Below are 20,953 nucleotides of genomic sequence, written 5' to 3' on the forward strand. Positions count from 1 at the left end.
GAAAGTTTTGAGAGATACTTTTTAATGGGATTTGTTGACAACAAGAAAACAAGAATCACATCAGCCTCATCCTCTGAACTTGTATGTATCTAAAACATATAGTATCGAAGAATAGCATCTGCTAATTTGCCCCTATCCACTTCTTCTTTTTGTCTAAAGAAAGTATTATTGCGTCAGGTTAGCTCGCCAAGTCTCTTGGGGTAGTAAGTTGTAGTGGCAAACTTGAAACGCTGATCAAACCTATGCTTTGCATTTGCGAATGGATTAACCAGCTCACTGTGTCTGATAAAACGCTTATAGCACAGATTGTACAAATCAACAAGATGAGGTCAGCCACTGCTCGTCAAATACAGTGTTGTGTATCATACTGCAGTTGCTTTAGTGGGGAAATCATAGACATAAATTGCTTTGGTTACCATTGCTGGCCATCAGCAGCCTGTGGTGGAAACCTTTGGACAAAACAGGTTTCTCTAGTGGTCCACATTAGCTGTCAGTCCAGTGAGTCCCTGCGCTGCTCAGCCCCACTTGGTACTGGTAGGACGCATCCCGGATGGATAGAGTGCCTTGTGTTGGATAAGCTGGGAAATCTCTGTGAGGCCGGAGAGGTGACCCTGGCTTTTTGTGGAACAGAGAGGGATGGCCTGACCTCTCTCTGGATCCTGGAACAGCTGGAGAGCACGATGAAGAGGAGGAAGAGGGTGATGGTATGATGGGCAGACCTCGCTGGACCGAAGTGGAGTTGTAGACACCCAGGTCTGCCTGCGACCTCGACACCATGGACGATGTGGGATGGGGTACCACAGGTGTGACCGCGGCAGCGTTGGTAAAGTGAGCCGTGAAGGGCTGGTACGGAACACCCTCCACGCTATAGCGAGGGTAAGGCTGCATTGTAGCCCACATGTTGCAATTGATGGAAGGGGAGTTGGCCAGGTCATCTGTGTCCGCCGCCCCGGATCCAGACTCCGTGTCCATACTGCCGTACATGCAAGCTTCTCTAGAGGTGATGGCCTCAGTGCAGTATGGATGAGACAGTAGGGACGATTCATAAGAGGGAGCTGAACGAAAGTAGTGCTCCTCTGAGCCCACAGACGAGGACTCCAGATACGGCCGCTTACAACCAAGCTCCAGGTGCCGGGCATTATCTGCAAAGGGATACAATTAACTGCATTGGTTTTAAAGAAGTAGAGAACTTACTGGACATGTCTTAATGTTCACAACCCTCTACGATTGCTCAACCATGACTGAGAAAGTACCTCTGTGTTTGAAGCAGTGGTAAAGAAGGCTGGGATCTCTGCTCTGAGAGAAGTGGTTTGTGATGGGATCTTGGTGGTCTGAGTTAGACAAAGGAACCCCAGCCTCGTACTGAAAAGTGGACAGGACCTGAGGGTGCCCCGTTAGAACTCCTGTGCCGAGCTTCCCTGCAAGGTGACTGTGTGACGAGATGAGCCTCTGACGAACCATGTTCTTTGAAATCACTGGATACTCTTTCCTACGGATCAGTCGTGCAAATAGAAAAGAAACAGAGTCAGTTTGCCGTGCGTGCCGACAATTCCACTAAACATGGTCTTTCAAAGAGACGAGGTAGAGTCTTTTATCAAGACCCATAAATAAACCCCTTGAAGTGCTCATTTATATACAGTATGTCAGGTTTACAAGACAATTCCAGAGATCTATGGGATTCTATAGGATCAGTTTGACTTCGCCGGTTTCTTTGTCATGTAAACATACCCCTGTAGTCTTGAAACACGCAGATCCCCTTCTTCACTGCCTCGGAATCCCTTGGCAAATGGGTTGTTCTCTATTTTCAGCTGTGTGATCTAGGGAAATAACATTTCATAAAAGCTCATTCTATTTTTTAAAAGAAAGCACTGTAGAACAAATATATAGGAACTTTACATCTGCATAGTTGCCAGTTGCTGTACCTTGTGGTTTTGATACGAGGTCACAGAGATGAAGGCTGTCTCATGAAAGACATGAGTACAATACGCAGTGTTCTTGGATCCAAAGGCATTGTTCTCATCAGCTTTGACTATGTGTAGTCGGGGCTGGTACTTGTGCATAGAGTTCAGGATGATCTACAGGAAAAAAGGCCACACATTTCAAACACTCACACAACAGTCATTAGAGTAACGGTCAGAAAGTCAGCTGCTTGAATTAACATTACCTCTGCAAGAGATGTTACGTATTCACACCTTCCCAATAAGCTAAAATGACTGAATGGATTTCCTCAACACTTTGTGAAACGATGGGAAATTACAGTTTGGAGCTGACCTTGATAAAGAGGTGGACCCAGGATTGCTTTTCTTTCTTTCTAAATTTAACATTTTGAGATAGGATAGGATAGGAGATAGGATACTATATATAGATATATATATATATATAATTCTATCTATATATATATACATTTTTACAGAATTCCCAGGGACTAATTCATGGATCTTGATGAATACAATCCGGCTTAGTTAGGGAATTGATATCTGTGACTGTGTGCAGTTTGTTGCACCTTGATTGAATTTAAGGCGACTGTTGGGCCATTCATGTTTTCTACTGAGTGCCATTCTAGATCCATTATTTGTTAAATAATGATCATGATTGAGGGAAACACTGATTTCGAGTCAACGAGATAATCTGACTGAGAAAACTACTAACTAATTAAAGCTGATAAAATGTACAAATAGATAGATTTTTTTCATATTTATATACATATGTGTGTCTATGTATGGAAATAGCCAGAGAGCTGGAGCTGTGTAAAGACTGTGTTTATGCCTTTAAACTAGCTTGAGGGAGTTTTCTGTATCAACAGTCGCCAAAGTGCTTGCTCATCATGGGAACTGTTGGGTTTCTGTAAAAAAAATGTAAGGTCTTGACCTTAATATCTTAAGCGCCTTGAGATAATGCAGGTTATGATTTGGCGCTATATAAATCAAATTTTATTGAATAAATAGTATATATTTGAACACTGCCAACTAACATGCATATTATATATCCCTGTTACTGTCTATCTCCTGCTAAATTCTGTGTTAAAATGTAGCCTTTAAGAATAAATCAATTAGCTCATCGAACCGCTTCTCTACATCTCTTATCTCATTGCACTTATTGTGGAATCAGTGTGTTGTGTGTCAGCGTAGCAGGTAGCATGTGTTGAACGCGTTTCGGTTGTTTCGGTGGCCACAGGTCGGCTCACCACCATCGCTCTGCTCACCGCAGCCTAGTGCTGTGCCCAGTGAAGCGTTAGCAACAGTAGTGGGGTCATCACTAGTCCAGCTCTGTCAACACCGATGAACATCAAGCTCTGCACCTCTGCTCCCCTCCTCCTTCACCAGACACTCTTGAAGAGCCTTCTCCTCTAGGAGGCTCAGAACAAGAGGCAAAGGTTGATGAGGGCAAAGGGAGCGAGGCTCAGGTTGAAGACCAAACGGCCGCACTCACATGCTTCTGTTGCCGAGGCAGGCTGGAGACAGAGATAAGCCATTGGTTGGTTCACCAGAGGCTCTCTGTTGACCTTTGTCTGCTCTGCTGTCTGGCTGCTGTCTGAGGGTGATACTGGAGACTCTTGTCTGAATGCAGTTATCATAGAAGCCTTCCTTAGATCACTGAGGAGCTAAAGAGGGAATTTCCTTTCATCTTTCTTGATATAAAAACATTCAGACAGGATTATTTGCTTTGACTGATGTGCTTGACATGCATTCTTCAGGAGACAATAAGAATTATTTATAACAAAAGAATATTATGACCCAAAATAGGATCAGATTATGTCCAATGTCTACACTTAAAAAATATTTCTCTCTGATGATTGCTATCCTTAGAGAAACCTGGCTCGGCTTAGGCTCTTTCCTCCAGGTTACTAACATCTGTTTGCTCTCTGTAAACAACAGATTCTTTGTATTGCTGATGCTGAGCAATTTTGTTTTCATGACAGGAAGGTGGAGGGTGTGAGTCTGGTGCAATATATACAGATAAACAAATGATTTGGTTTTAAAGGACCTTGGGATATAAACAAAAATTGGCAGAGACCACTGATTCTACAGTGTGAGAGCCAATTACTCCATAAAGAGACTGGACTCTGTAGAAGGCAGATGTTCAGTCAGTCACTCAAAAGACTGCATAGCAGGAATTCCCAACTCAACAGTTGTCTGCACTCTACCTCACAAAGCAGTACGAGCACATGGGAGCAGTGAGAACTTTAGTCCAATTATTTTTTCATACATATTCTTTAAATTTTGTAGCGAATGGGAGTTCCTCCGCTCTCCTTCGAGAGGCACTGACCTTCTACACACCTCCTGGTCTGGGCGTCATCTGAGCTCGGCTTGGCCTCTAACTTGCTCTGTTCTCATTACTCGCCCTTATCACTGGCCATGCACTCAACTCAACCTGACAGCGGGCCCCGCCACTGATCTGAGAGGTTATGAACCTAATGAGCCCGCCCATTGATGGTATGGCTTCAGACAAGTTATCCCCGAGTTCCCCTGGGGAGCGCTGCCACAGTCACACTCTTCACCTCCCTCTGCCTCCTCTCTCTTTCCCTCCATTCTCTATCCTGCACTCCTCCACGTTCCACCACAAATTTGAGATTTATGTATTGTAGAGTTTTGAATTGTTACCTAAACCTATATATAGTAATATATAAAGTAATATATCTAAATAAAATACAAATAAATACAAAATATATATACATACATATATACTTACTACTTACTACTTATTACTTACAAAATTCTTGGAACATGGCAAGAGTTCCCGGAACAATTTTATAGGCCATTAAGTAGACACATTATTCAATTCCATATTAATCATATTATTTAGACTGCACTTTAGCCGTTTTCAGACCTGAACTCCAGAGGATGTCAACAGAATTTGGTCTGGACTTTTTCAGGAATTTGTCTTCCACACATGAACAAAGCAGCAGGAGGTTCTCCGTACAGACGTGGTCACAAAAACACAGAAATCTCTGGAGCGTTCAGGTGAGGGCTGGTGCAGCAGGCAGACACAGGATGTCACATATTAATCGGCTGTGGAGATCACATGTTTTTGTTTACAGCACATCCACATAAGCATTGGCCCTTATCACCAAAAACTATGTTGACATCTTTATTGGTGTCTCTCTACGTGTGTGCCATGGCTATTTCATTTAAACCTTTTCCTTCTGTCGCAATGTGAAAACGTCATCATGCACCCACTCGCTCGTGATAAATCCTGCGGAGGATCCCCTGCTGTGTAAATGGGCTCATTTGGACGAGGGAGTTTTTATTGTGGGGCTGGACATTTGTGTTCCCACACACAGCCCCACTCAGTAGATTCTTTAGAGTTCAGTGCATGTCTGAAAGCAGCTTGTGTTATTGTCACTTAAGTGTCACCACAGATGCAAATTATAGACAGCTGTTGCCATCCTCTCAGATTTTAGCTGCTGAACTTGTGAGTAACATTTTAACAAACCCAATTGGAAAGATGACAAAATATAAAGTAGGTACTCACATGCCCGAAAGGGTCCAGGTGATTGTTTGTTAGTTTGAGTTTCTGAAATGAGACCAGCTGCCTCATCCAGTGAGCTCCTGTGGCAGGAGAGTCTGGGTGCACGTAGAGTCTCCCCGGCATTGCTGGCTCTGCCTTTCCAGCCACCATCCTATAAACAGATTAAGAGAAGTGCAGCAAATTTAGACGAAGGAAGCAATGACAAACTCATATGTATTTGTATTTGTAGCTATATGTTCCTGTTTAAAAGAGCCAGTGGCATTGTGTTTTTTAGGGAATACGTCTGTGTACAGGATTAGGGAACCTCTGCTCTCAACCCTCACAGTATTAAATCCCCTAGACTGCAAGGCGGTGGCCTCAGCGAAAAACATCATTACGAATTATGCCTCTCCAAGGTGTTGCTGAGGAACACCAGAACCCACCAACTGCAGGCCATGCCACAAGATCAGAAAGTAAAATGACTTATTTCTGCTTTAGAGTTTGGGATCTTGTCAGCTTTTCCTGGCAAACCTTTTCGTCCACCCATGAGTAGAAGGCAGTGCCAGCTTTTATGTGGTTCTGATGGATGGAGGACTCCAGAGTCATGACATACACAGTCAACTGGAGAAATGTTGAGTCCAATCCTGCAGCCTTTTTCTCTTTGACAAGTGTCTTACCAGTTCCCTACAGCACAGAGCCATAGCCAAGGATGATCTGCAGTAACACTCGGCTATCAGACTATGTCACACTTGGAAGTTCTGCTCTGCCTTCATACACATACACTAAAATAATGAAGATATTCATATTAGATTTTTTCACCATGCCACAAGACAGTTTAATTACTTATGAATTCAACTTTTCAATACTATTTAATTGAATAGGTCAGATTCACTTATGACCTGAGAGACTTACCACTTGTTATCACAGAACTTGTAGCGATGATCATCAGCTGGAACAATGTCAGTGAGTAGGATGTACTTGGTTTTAGGGTTCATCCCAGTCACTTTGACCTTGTAGCTTGGAAACATCCTCCTGTTGGAGGAATGAACAGGGAAGTTTTTTAAAATTCTCACATTTATTGTGCAAAGCTTAAACAGTGTAAAATATTCTGAAAAAGCAGCTGACCTCATCCATAGACTTTAGGAATTCATCTAATTAAATTAACCTATTTTTATCTTCCTTAGCATGGCCTTATTATGTATCTATGTTATATGCACATGGATGGGTCAAGTATATGTTGCTATATACCTACGTGTATGATGCATATGAAATGACCTGCCTTTATCTTTGCAAAGTTCAAGGTATAACAGAAAGGTCGGCACTCTGTGTTCATCTTCCTAATCCTTCGGGCCAGTTGTATGTGTCAGACGAGTGTAGTATCGGTACAGACAGTGCAGATGAAGATCTGATTAACTCATTGACTGCAGATCACTGAAGTCTTTAAGGGACTGACACGAGCGAGGTCCCACACAGAGGTCAGTGGACTGAGCGACGGGCAGGGTGAGAAGCTGACGTCTCTGAAACTTGAAATACCTTTTACCTGCAGAGTCCTTTGATGGAACCTACTCCTACACAGGTAATCCCAATAAGCACATTACAGAATAGGAGCCACTTGCCAAAGCTCTTCTTAATGTTGATCTTACTGTCAGGATCGTCACGTCCTGGTAATATTTGTGTCCATGCAGGCATTGATTTGGAAGAGGACTCAAATCCTCTCGTACTCGTGATTCTTATATACCATAAAAATGTTGGCAACCCACTCTATCTTTCATCTTTTAAATGCCCTGAAACAAAAAACAGAATATGCTGATATAGCCGCCATTTATAGGCTATAAAACACATGAAGGGAGCTACCTCTCCTGACCTCTCCTGGGAAACCAAAAACTTGTTCATCCCATCTGCACTAAAGAAAACTTTGCAAAGGGCTCTGTGGCTCCTTATAAAGTCCTAAGTGGTTTTTAATGGCACCCTGGATTTGACAACAGTTTAGACAGCAGACTTGTCATTGCTCAAGAGGCCAGAGTCAAAAAGGCCTGCAGTTTATAACACTTAAGTGAGCCTTGCATGTTTTTTCAGAGGGCACCATTGCATCAAAACACCTATTTCCATACTTGTTGTTTAATGTGAATGCCTTAAAATGCTCATATTGCTGACACCATCTGATCATGTTACTGTAAAAACTCACTCGCATAAGAGAGAGGCAGCAACTGAGAGAGAGAGAGACAGAGAGAAAGAGAGAGAGGAAAAGAGAAAGGAAGAGAGAGAGGAAGGATAGGGATTGAGGGCAGGTAATTTAATTCTCTCTCTTAGGCTTCAAATCCAATCATTAAGAGAGATCAGTCACGGTATCATCCTCACTGAAAGATGGCTAAATCCCAGAGGTGCATTCAGAACAGACCTCTGCTGATCTCTGGCTCCACTCACATCACACAGCCGGAGCAGATGGGGGACCGTGTCAACACATGTGGCCCTCAGATTTGTGTATTATGACTGTATAATGCCCCCCCCATCAAATGAGTCTGTCCCGCCTGTGCAGTCTATGGTCCCGCCACACAGACGAAACGGAATCTCAGACACAAAAGGATGTTGGTCCATGGTTGTTAGTAATATACTAACTTAGCTTGTCCAACTGTTGCATATACTCTCAAGGTCTCCTCTCCAGGTTTGACCTCATAACAAAAGTATTGTTTCTTATAGCCATACTCAAAGTAGGGGACAATAATGTAAGAGGGGTGGGACACAATGACTGACAAGTATGGAATTACTACTGCACACACAAAAAGTGAAGGAAACACAGAGATGTGCCTCACTTGTAAACCGTGTAATTGGGGGGTAGGGCGATTCATTGGATACAAAAATCAGAAATGTTATTTGTATAGCCCATATTTACAATCACAATTTCTCTCATAGGCCTTAACAAGGAAAATCGACCCCTAAAATATCCCTATTAACAGGAGAAGAAACATGCACACATTCGAGAGAGCCACATGTGAGGGATCCCTCTCCCAGGACGGACAGAGGTGCAACAGATGCTAAAAAAAAGATTGAATACATCAATAATAAAGCTCGATATTGTCTTTCTCAGGACTTGCCCTTTTTTCTTGATGGAGATCACACACAACAAAGCACAGGCTTAATTGCAAATATAATATGTCAGACTTCAATCTGCTCTTTCAGGACCACGGATAGCACCACTGAGACAGGTGTGTAAAACAGTTATAATCTTCAATATTTAATGGAAAATAATCTCAACTTCCAATCGCACAGTGAGCTGTTGACTTGTAAATAAATGCAGACTGTTGTTTTCACATAAGGTTTTTCTATACTGCTTTACTTTACTGACCTGTTAAAAAGATTGTTATTTTAGTGTTGTAGCTGTTTAATATGAGAGAAAGATTAGAAAATTTTCGCACCTGGATACAGACAGGTGACAATGAAGTAAAGACATAAAGTGTATAAGGCCTGGTGAACACTGGGGGATTTTCAACTCTTAACCGATTTTAAAAAATTAAAGAGTCCATAAGTATATTGACAGATTTGACTGATTTTTAATATTATAATTGTCAGAATGCACACACTAGACAATTTGAACATAACTTCAGACCACACACTTTGCCGTTTGCAGGACACAATTTAACAGCGACAAATCCAGAGACTTGTGATGTCACAGAAGCATCTGTGAGTTGGCTGATGCATTTTGCAGCGAAAGCTAGAGGTGAGTGCAGCCGGCCCTAGTTAGTGTGTTGCCAACTCTTATAAGTCTCTGAACTCTACTGGATGAACATGATTCTTCAAAAGATATTCTCTCATTTGGTGTTTAATGACATAGAGAGAGCTGAATAACATGTTAGGGACGAGAGCTGCTGACTGTGATGGTAATTACATAATTTTCCTACTTTTCAAACTGTTAGTGACCACTGGTGACTTATGTGGACAGAGTTGAAAGGTCTGTTTTTGAAATGTATTCTACTGCATGCAATTAGTAACGTATCCCATTAGACCCTAAGCGAGCAACATTTTAACTAAACCCCAAATTTAATGTAGTGAATAATGTAGACTGTAAATAAATTCTAATTACCATCTATTTAAATAGTAACTGCTCATATAAGTGTGTGTGTGTGTGTGTGTGTGTGTGTGTGTGTGTGTGTGTGTGTGTGTGTGTGTGTGTGTGTGTGTGTGTGTGTGTGTGTACATATACATATATATACATATGTTAGTGTGACTAAGTGAGTGTAAGGGGAGTATGAGAAATGGAAGGTGCAGAGTGTATGTATGATATCAGTGTCAGTGTCCGTGTGTGTGTCCGTGTGTGTGTCCGTGTGTGTGTGCCAGCTGTTTCTCTTAACATTCCCACATGTTTCGGCCATTCCCTCTCTGGGAATCTCCAGTACCACAGTGAGATCAAACGGAGCGTTGAGGGGGGGATGATGAAGCTCTACAACCTAGCAGACTCAGCCTATGGTGGGCGCCGGATTCCTCTTATCAACCCGCCGCTGCTCTCTTGACGGGCTGTGTACAATGTGGGAGAGTGAGGGAAGAGCTCGGCTGGGCGCTTTGAAACGGGAGGATTATGCCTGGACAATGACACTCACAATAACAAGTCTTCTAGGCTCTGCTAGGTGCTGCATGGGAGAGGGCTGAGCTAGTTTCATTTCAGAGTGTTGGGAACATGTGGGATCCCCTGAGTGACAGCAGGGCTCCTCTGCATCTGTGTCTCCTCCCGTGCCACCTCTGCACTGACCCCCCCCTCACATGACAAAGCAGTGGATCACAAACCTTTTCTTTTTAAACCCCGGAACACTTGAAGTTCAAGTTATTTTTTCATATTACATTTTTTACAACATGTTGATCATGTAGGTCGCCGATTTTAGTGTTGTTTTTTTTCTTCTTTTCATCACATTTGCTAAAAACCTTCCACATGAAACAGTATTGAACATTGTTTCCTAACCCTTCATTCATGTTTGCAGTATAACGATACCAGATGTGTACTATTGTGTACCTTGTGACTCCAGGTATAATTCTCCTCCAATAATATTTAATTTGTATCAATGTAAAAGTTACTAGTTGGGATTTGCATTACCAACCAGTCGTTCATGATATTCTGATTTGCGATTTCTTAAAAGCAGGTTCTTATTAATATATTAATACGATTTCATAAAGTTAATAAAAAAATATATATTAATAATTGTATTCATATCTGCAGTCAATAAATGCAAATACACTATTGTGAGGCAGTCTTGGATACACATGCATCCGCCACTGAAAGCAGAGTGAGTGATAACAGTATTGTTTGCTTTAACCTTACTTTGGAACAAACATAAATCATTTTTGTCATGACCAAAACCACAATAGTGCCCAAATTTACCTTTTAAATTGTACAAAAACTATATTTTCATTTGTTTATAAGATTTCAACAGTTCATCTCATTATTTCAATCTACAGTAGGAACACCTCATTTATTACCAGGCACTCACAGGTGATGTCTTGAGGACGTGTCCTGACAGAAACACGTCCCAACGGCACAAACCTTCAGACACGACCGCAAACATCACACAACATTGTTAACTGTGACTGTCGGCGGCTCGAACTGACAGTCACTTCCTCATGTGATGTTTACAATGACTCGCATAACGTTTTGACAAGGCTCCCTCGCACAGGCTCTCTGCTCGCATCAGACTCAGCAGCCTGCTGATCAACACTGCCACTTCAGCCTGACCACTCCGTTTTCACGCTTTCTCCTTGGCCTTTGACCCTTTTCTGTTGGTTATGTTCAGATTTGACTAAAGGGTCCGATTGCCAGAATGCTGAAAGTGACACCTCGGCATTCCAAGCCTCAGCTGTATGGTGGCATGTGGCAGAATGACTGATCAGAGGGCTTTGAAACACATTACAATACACCATAAGAGGTTATTGATAATCAACATAAAACCAGATCACTTGTTTATAGCCCTTTAACATTTCACAAGAGAAAAAGACATCTCACAGTCTATGGCCGAACTGTGTAAACACTTGAAGACAAATGTTTGCTCTGGTGAGAAGCTGCCCATAGAAAGTTTTGCATTTGAAAGGATCTGATGAGAAAAAATGCTGAAGAGCTAAACTGCTCATTTGTAAATATGCTTATCCTTATACAACATTTAAACATCTCACTAAGCCCGTTCAGATTACTAAGGCTTGGGTAGTATGCAGTTATTTAGAGGTTACTGATGGAGAAGACAGACTGGGGCCTGCCCAGACTTCTTGACATGGTTTCATCTTCTCCAGTCAGCAGATATTAAAGCTCCAAAGCTCCTGCTGTACTATTGATACTACTGGTGGAATGTATATTTGTAGTGCTGTCTCCCTTACTGCGTACACACACACACATGCTTTTTTCAATTTTGTTATCTGCATTGCTTTGTGATACAATCAAATGAATAATTAAAGTATAGTAAATAATTTGGCTTCTGTTTAATGATTGAAAATCTGACTCTGATTACAGAGTAAGCTGATCACTGTTCACCTGAGTGATATCAGATATTTGACAGAATTATATGTTATGTTATATTTGTTATTTTTATTTTTTATTATTTTTATTATTATTATTATAGTTGTTGTTGTTGTTCTTATCATTATCTGAACATTATTGGATAGCTGTACAATGAGTGGAAATGAAGAATGTTTTCACTGAGGAATGTTCATATACAGGATCCCTTTGCTCTCACTGCCAAAGACTAATAAGCCCCATAGTAGATTGTCAATGTACCAAGTAACGGTCTCCGATCGACACTGATTCCAAATATCAACATGCGACCTTTCTGTCCCACTCACATCATGCTCTGCTCAAACATCAGATTGGATGTAACTGGGCTACGCCAACATGCTCCTTTCAACATTACCAAATATCTTATAACTAGGTGAGCAGCTCTACATGCACTATTCATACCTGAATAATTCATATCATTCATTCTGAGTTTTCTGTTGATTCAGAGTTTCTGTGACCTTCAGAGCAGCAGCACAGCCGCCACTGCTGCTGACTGGCTGTAGGTGAAAGCATACAGGTTCCCAGCACAGCTGCATAGCTGAACCACTGCACAGCTCTTCAAAGGGCTTTAGGGATTGAGAGCCCACTTTATCAGATGGACAAGGGAAAGCCCATCTCTCACAGTTATGCAGCATTAAAGAAAAAATGTGGTGACCTTTTACATTTTTTACTGTAAAAAAAACCATCCCATGGGGAAAGAGAGGCGGAGGTCGATTTAAGAGTCTACTCATTCTCTGGTTAATGTCCACAGGCCTCACTATCTAATCCTAGGTCGCATTAAATCCAACAAGCCAAGCACTCATTTGTGTTTTCAATTATGAAGTCAGTGCTGCAGGAACCATCTGTCTCTTCATGAAAGACAAACCTATAACTGCGATATGTTTCTAATAGCTGACGGAACAGATGGTCACCGAAAGGTTTGATTCTCATTTTCCTATAATTAAAACCAATATACTTAAACTTTAATTTTCATGCTCCAACACATAAGCTACTTTTAAAATTGTTATTGGACTAACAACATAACCCAACAACATTTTTATGGTGAAACTACAATGCAGCTCTTATTTTATTATCACTATTTGAGGTTACTGGTTAGTTTTATTGTTGAAATGTATTATTTTATTTTGAGCCACTGAATCTAATATTTTACATTTTGAAACACCATAAATATATATAAATAATTGAAATATTGATAATATCAATATATACTATGGTATAATATACTTTAGTGGATCATGGCTCAGGAGGTAGAGCGGAGGTAGATGGGGTCACTAACCAGAAGGTCAACAGTTTGATCCCAGTCTCCCCAATTCCACACACTGAAGTGTCTTTCGCTAAGACCCTGAACCGCAAATTGCCAGCGACTGTGCTGCAAAACTGAATTGTAAAGTGCTTTGAATGTCATATAAAAAATAAATGAATAAAATAAAAGTAAAAATTTTTAATATATATATAAACATACAGATGTAAATATATATATGTGTGTATGTTCCAAATATGTGTGTGTGTGTGTCGTATAAAAGATTACCTGCTAAGTACAATTTCTGAAGTACTGAAGTACTTAATTTGGTGGTAGCCTACTTTACTTGAGTTTTATTATCATATTATTTATCTGATTATAGTAAGTAATTCAGATTTTGCATTTAAAAATTTCTATAGAATTTGTTCAGTCCATCTTTGTTAAACTTTTGAATAAGGGTCATTACCTGTAACAGGTTATTTGACGTTAAAGTGGAAATCTTATTCACTCCTGGTTGATTTTACAACACCTGAAAATTAACAGCTGATGTGGTTTAATCCGACCGGACAGAGAAACGTGGGGGCAGCAAAACAAACCCCAACAGAGGTCAGGCAGTGATTGGCCTTTTTCCATCATTCTGAGAGAAACTGTGATCTGATTTTATCCTGCACACATCACGAGTGTGTGAGCAGCAGGGCGCAGTGAAAGGAGCCGAGCAGCTGTCTGGGAAGCTGGAGGTGAGCAGTCTGTCGCCTGCAGCTCTTCATCCAACAGCTCAGTGTGGCTGCTCCTCACTGATCCATCGCTGCCTGACACATCTCACACTGATCTGATCAGAAAAAGGACTTGTCTGGGTTTGTCGATGTATTTTTGATGAACAATGGAGTTGAATATTTACTCACTGACAATACTTTGCATTTTTTGTAATTATTTCTTGATAAAAGTCAACGTGTGGTTGACTAGTAAATCCTTTTAACATGAAGCTGCCAAATCGCAAACACGTTGAAGCACTTTCACCAGTGGGTCGATGGCTTGATCACCACTGTGTTACTTAATCAACTAGAGGTAGTGACGCAGGTTTAAATAAAACTCCACCCAAGTATGATGTCTGAATTCTTCCACCAATGATTATTAAAGTAATTATTAATGACGGAAATAAAAGTTCAGATACACACACATTTTTACTATGGCTTTTCTAGTTACATTGACAAACATTTCCTTTAATCCTTGATTTGTAAATGTCCCCAAAATTTGTATTTCAAATTAAAACCAATAATAAAGTGACAAAGGTTGAAACTAATAATAAGTAATGATTTTCTGTCGTTATGTGATTGATGATGATGATAGATGTTGTGCTGCGCTACTAACCTGCCTGCTTTAGTAATGATCATCTCTGTGCCGGCCTCGTGGAACTTCTTCCACAGCTCCCGCTCATGAAGGATGACCTTAATGCTCTCAATGTTCTGAGCGCGAGAGAAAGAGAGAGAGAGGAAATCACTGTGACACTCCACACAAACCAAACCATCACCACGGCCTATAACAAATAAGGTGTGAAGAGAAACATTATCATGAATCATCAGGATATAAACACGTACTGAGCAATTCATAAAATCAACTGTAGTTTGTGTCACATTAAAAATTCACATTGTATTGACTGAAATCATTTATTTAGGGGGGGTTCATCAAAACACAAACAAGACTTGATTGATTTGTAATTTAAAAATATCCCAATCAACAGCCCCTCCGTTGAATGAGCTGTCTAAAGAATAATTCCTTAATAATTCAGTCATAGGAAGCATCTGTGTTTGTTTGGGACATTAGGTCTCCATGTGTGTACCTGGTCAGGCTCATTGGAGCTGGGAATGGCGGAAGCTGTGGACAGGCCCAGTCGTGGCTGGTGTTGGAGGAGATCTGTCTCCACACCGGTCTGGACTCGGCTCATACATTCATCCGTCACAGCTGAAGCCTTCTCCTGCAGCATCTCTGCAGGATTAGAGAAATACTCAGCTGTCAGACGCATCAGTGAGGAGCTGTGACAGTTCAGAGAAATGTCCTCTAAGCATCAGGCCCGCCATGTGACACTGATCAGACGCAGACTCGCCAGTGCCAGTAATACATGTTATGGATCCCATACCATCGTGGCAGCTAAATGTGGAAACCTCAATATCACCAAGCTCTGCTTAAAACACCATATACAGTAAACAGCCTATGGGCCGATTCCCTGTGAGTACAGCCACTCTGAGCTGTTAAAGTGACATTTTAAAATGATCTGGAATGTTGCTAGCTTTGAAGCAAGAGTGTAAATATAAAATGTGAACCTCTTCTTTCCAAAATTCGAAATTAATTCATAATCATTTAAATGTCTTACTGAGAATTAAAAACAAGATGATTTATATGTACTATATGTTATAATGATGAAAACGAAAAATGTGCATTTGTTTAAGAAGCACTGTATGAATATATATACATATATGCATAAAATACATCATATTCATGTGAGAAAAAAAATTCTCAAGATTATTGATCTGTCACACTTACTTTTTAAATATTTACACATTCAATGCCATTTTACTATCAAAAGCTTCAATTAGTAAAAAACATATCAAATTTAACTTTTAATTAATAATTATAATAATACCATAATTTAATACTTGATAAGGTTTAATTCACTTTATCTCTATCTGTACATAGACACACACACACATAAAATATGTCTTGATTTTCATTCATATTTCTAAACCATCAAATGCGGACATAAAAATCCTGCATTTCCTTTTCTCTCAGCCACATCTCCCTATGCTATAGATTTATTTATTCAGTGAGACCATCTCATTTGTTTTAATTTACTAAATCATGGAAAAAAACTTGTGTTAAATTGATCAACATAATGTTTTGGGTGGCGTCTCATTACCTGTTAACGTAACAAAATGGTGGAGACGGATGTGAAGGGAAACCTCGCTTTCAGGCAAACATGACTCAGCACCAGGTTATCACTGTCTACCTTGTATGTTATTTCAATTGTTACATTCAACACACACATATCACATATTAGGGAATAAACTAAGCAAAGTCACTCATCAGATTTCAGATATTTAGATAAAATTAGTTTAATACTCAAATCATACTGAGTATGAATTTGTGTGGCCTCTGTTAATTGTTTGTGGCTCATTTTAAATCTTAAGAATACACTTTCTATTCAAAACATAGTTCCCATGATGCAATGGGGCCAACATTTCACTGATCAGTGCATTCGTTTTCTATTAATTTGTTCCTTAAGAAATTGTATAGGAACTAAAGTCATGAAGAAGTTGTGAATTTTACTGCTCCGTAAAATCGAATACATTATTCACAGAATCCCGACACTTCATTACCATCTCATATAAACATGAGCCCCCCCCCCACACACACACACACACACACATAAACCCTGATCTAAAGAGGATATCGTGGATAAAATATTAAACATGGTAGCCCAGTATTAAAAACAGTGGCAAACTGGATGAATTATGATTTTTTTTTAGAGGAAAAGCTACAAAGTCAAAGAAAAAATCCGTTGATAGTCATTTAGCCCAATGGAGGATACAAAGTATTTATCCTTGTAATTATGTTGGTGGTTCTATGTCTCCCCCCCCGTCTCTCACATCTACAGAACCGCTGCAGATTGTCTTCCACACTCTTCCATCAAATCTCAGTCTGTGTCTCATCCTGCTGCTGCTGAGCCTCACGCACTCGAGGGTTTCACACTACACACACTGTTCTCTCGAGTTCTGCTTAAATTACTTCTGCTCAATAAAACCCATTTGTTTCATTGAAAATACTCATGTGGCATGAATTTAAAACCGTTGCAGCACGTCAAAATGAAACATTTCATTACGTTGAACTTAATTTATCTTTCTGATCATGTTGAAGCTACTGTATTTGAGACTTACTCCTCTAAAATCTAAATCGTCTTCCCAATTATCTTAACTACCAATCTTGCTAAAAAAGACTACCGACAGCATGTCAGAGTAAAACCTGTTGCCTTCCTCTCCCTGCTGCTGAAACCTCAGCGGTGTTCATTCCTCCCCGAGGATGAGGGCCTGTAAACACAGAGTGGCCACTCTTTTAGCCATGAAAGTGGAGAGGCGGTGTCCAGTGTAAACTGATGGAGACATCTTTGAAAGCTAATAAAGATAAGGGCTGACAGAGAAACTGCTCTATTTTTTACAGTGTGAACCTGGGCCTTTCACTTCTCCTGTTTAACTGAGAAGTGTGAGCTGGAACCAAGTGTCCGTTCCTGTCGCTGTGGACATGAAGGGCACATACTCCATCACGTGATACCTGTCAACACCAGCAACAAGTTGATATAGAAAAACAGTCCTGACATCACTATGTTGTACTTTGAGTGCATATACAGTGCCTGCTGTTTGTACTGTAAGAAATCTTTGCTTCAAATTAATCTGCTTGTAAAACAATCCCAACAAACTAGAAGAAGAAGCCCATGCAGCGCCTGTGCAGAAGTGACAAACAGTAATGCTCCTATGCAGACGTGGAAAGTCTGGAAAAATAAAGGGGAGGAGTTTCCACACAATGATCCCTGGTGCACATTTGATTGCAAATTTCATGTAAAGATCCGTTTTTAATATTGGTGCTGAAGGTCACCATCAGCCTGCAACAAATTCTGTACTGAACATTTTATTTCAGTTGAGCAGAAAGCAGGACAACTGCAAACAAGTCCAAAAAGCTACAGAAAGAAATATACCTTTGAGTGTTGTCTGATGAGGTTTGTTCTGAGAGAGACATGGGTGAGAAATGTCAATCTGCCGCCATTTTGTGTGTGCAGCTGTGATGTGAGGAGGCCTGAGCATCAAACACTGAAGGCTTTTTGGTCAAACTAACACACAATAAAAGCATTTAAACAAATACATCTTCCAGTTTGACAGTATTTCATTCCATTTCATTTACAATTCAGCTGTTGTAATGATTGACTAAATGAGACACATTAAATGTGAGGCCTGAAACTGAATCCACCAACAGTAGGGACTCATTTGATGGTCACAGAAACTCAGGTACTGACTTCAATTCCTATCAGAGGTGACTTTGCAATCCTGCTCCTTAAAAAATAAAAAAATAAAACCCAGTGACTTGTCCAGTGCTGCTTTGAGATAATTAAGAAAAGAACATCACGCGACACCATATATATTTTAATTTGGTGTACATAGTGTTTTTTGTAAAGTAAGTAAAGGTCAAGTTTTTTAAATATTTACACTCTTATTTTGATAATGAATAACAGTAACGCAATAAAATGAAAAACAAATACCTCTTGAATTAAAATATGTCATAATAATAATAGTAATAATAATAATAAAAATGAATTTGTTGCGGCTATACATCTGTAAATTATAGCATTATTTGGCATGTAAAGATTATTATGTCACACGTTTATTTCATTCATCGACCAAACAAAACAATTTAAATCCAAACCAAAAATCTAAAATCTTGACTGAAAGGAGCATCAAGAAGAACAATCCATATAATCTGCCCCTGTTCTGCACGAGACATTAATGAACAAAGTAAATAAATCAATAAATGTTATAATCAGATGTAAAGAAAAAGTTGTTCCAGTTCACTTATCTGCCTCCGTGTTCCTGTCCATCACTGTCACTGAACCTTCCACAGCACAGAGACAGGAGCAGTGTGTCACCGCCTGACACATGTGGAACCAGCCTGTAACACTGTCTGTAACCAGCCTGTAACACTGTCTGTAACCAGCCTGTAACACTGTCTGTAACCAGCCTGTAACACAACCTGTAACCAGCCTGTAACACAACCTGTAACCAGCCTGTAACACAACCTGTAACCAGCCTGTAACACAACCTGTAACCAGCCTGTAACACAACCTGTAACCAGCCTGTAACACAACCTGTAACCAGCCTGTAACACAACCTGTAACCAGCCTGTAACACAACCTGTAACCAGCCTGTAACACAACCTGTAACCAGCCTGTAACACAACCTGTAACACAACCTGCAACACTGTCTGTAACCAGCCTGTAACCAGCCTGTAATACTGTCTGTAACACAACCTGTAACCAGCCTGTAATACTATCTGTAACCAGCCTGTAACACAACCTGAAACCAGCCTGTAACACAACCTGAAACCAGCCTGTAACCAGCAAGCAACACAATCTGTAATACTGTCTATAACCAGCCTATAACCCATCAGCCTGTAACCAGCCTATAACCCATCAGCCTTCCTGCAGAGCTGTTTACTAACAAGCAGATCCTCAGCAGCTGATCCTGGCTCCTCTGTACCTCCTGCTCTCAGTCTCTGCTGAGCTCCATCCCTCCGCACCGCGGCTCAGGCTCCGCCGCGGGACGCCTCGCTCCCTGCGGCGCCTGTGCGTCCTCCTCCCGGGTCCTCGGAGGCTCCGCGGGCTGTCCGCTGTCCGGTGTCCGGTGTCCGGTGGACGTGTGTCTGCGTCGGGCGGTGAGACGCTGCCGTAGTGCCCTTCAGCCTCTCCAGCACCGAGCTGCACTCTGCGCCTGTGCACTGCTCCCTCAATGTGACTGGGGGACTCAGTGGGGTGTTCACTGGGATGCACACACACACACACACACAACCACACACACACACACACACACACACACACACACACACACACACACACACACACACACACACACACACACACACACACACACACACACACACTGGTACACGGTGGAACAGGCTCCACTCATAGTGTTCAGCCCCTTGATGTGTGGGGGCAGCGGTGGGTGGGGGGGCTTCTCTCCCAGCCGCGGCCCTGACTCCGCTGCGGCCCTGCGGAGCCTCTCCGGCGGCTTCGGTCCCGACAGCTCATCCTCATCCACCAGTGACTTTAAGAGCCCGATCCTGAGGTCCCCAGACTGCACTGTAAGTCAGGAGAGCCTGGTCCCCACTGGGTCACCACCACACACTGCTGTCTACCAGCGGGATGCAGGTGGTGAACACCACTGTTCACATGTGACGGAATGTATTTCACCTTTATAAAGAACCATGGAACCATGGTGACTTCAGGGAAGACAATGACTCGACGCGCTCATCAGCGAGGCTCGGGAATTAAATAGTCCGAAAAAAGGCCTCCACGTTTTACATGTCAGCAAATACCCCCCAATCAGAATCTGATTTCAAATACAGAAACAATCTGCTCCCACTGAATAATCCCGGTAGCGCTCTCAACTTTTTCAATCGTGTAAAATAACCTGCCAACGATCAATATTATTGTTTAAAAACGTCTCTCTCAATATAGCTACTTAAATAAAAATTATAATCAGTCCACCATAAAATCTTTATAATGGTGTATATGCTGCTTTAGACTAAAGCACAGTAATTGTCCTATATGTTTACAGTGAAGTCTTCTCATCCGTGTGTTGCCCTTTACTAACATGGAATTAACATGAAGCGCTCTGAAGCACAAGAACCTTCCAGGATTAATCGTTCTCAAATGTTTCTCTTCATTATTGGTTTGGTTTGACTTCGATCCTCAACCAGGAAGCTTGTAGGCCCACAACCCGCAAATAACCTGCACGGATAATAAATAAATAAATAAATGGAGTTATAAAATTACTACAACTCAAATAAATCTGCATTATAATGTGTCTCCCCCGTTAAACCTCTCTGCTAAATAAAATCGTAGTAAAAGCTCATGTGGTCCGTAACGGCCTGAATGTTAAACCACCTGAAAATAATATCGAGGGAAATCTTTACAGCAGAAGTTA

At 41.1% G+C, this 20,953-nt stretch overlaps 1 protein-coding gene across 1 annotated transcript; it reads right to left on the reverse strand.

The window, feature by feature from the left end:
- Positions 1-483: 483 nt before the first annotated feature.
- tbx4 (T-box transcription factor 4) lies at positions 484-15,192 on the reverse strand. The gene is made up of 8 exons (XM_061073634.1): positions 15,049-15,192; positions 14,580-14,674; positions 6,361-6,480; positions 5,473-5,620; positions 1,923-2,075; positions 1,729-1,817; positions 1,254-1,489; positions 484-1,142 (listed from the first exon to the last, which is right to left on the reverse strand). The coding sequence occupies exons 1-8, from the start codon at positions 15,190-15,192 to the stop codon at positions 484-486; spliced, it is 1,644 nt and encodes a 547-aa protein (XP_060929617.1).
- Positions 15,193-20,953: the final 5,761 nt, after the last annotated feature.

Source organism: Limanda limanda, chromosome 6 (genome assembly GCF_963576545.1).
Source record: "Limanda limanda chromosome 6, fLimLim1.1, whole genome shotgun sequence".
NCBI lineage: Eukaryota > Metazoa > Chordata > Actinopteri > Pleuronectiformes > Pleuronectidae > Limanda > Limanda limanda.

What these genes read in the sequence shown, in the direction of transcription:
- tbx4 (XM_061073634.1), bottom strand. Translation starts at nt 15,192, where the DNA reads ATGCTGCAGGAGAAGGCTTCAGCTGTGACGGATGAATGTATGAGCCGA. An exon ending in GCTCCAATGAGCCTGACCAG is followed by an intron (nt 14,675 to 15,048) that starts GTACACACATGG and finishes TCTCGCGCTCAG; the next exon opens with AACATTGAGAGCATTAAGGT. An exon ending in CGTGTTTCAAGACTACAGGG is followed by an intron (nt 1,490 to 1,728) that starts GTATGTTTACAT and finishes ACTGATCCGTAG; the next exon opens with GAAAGAGTATCCAGTGATTT.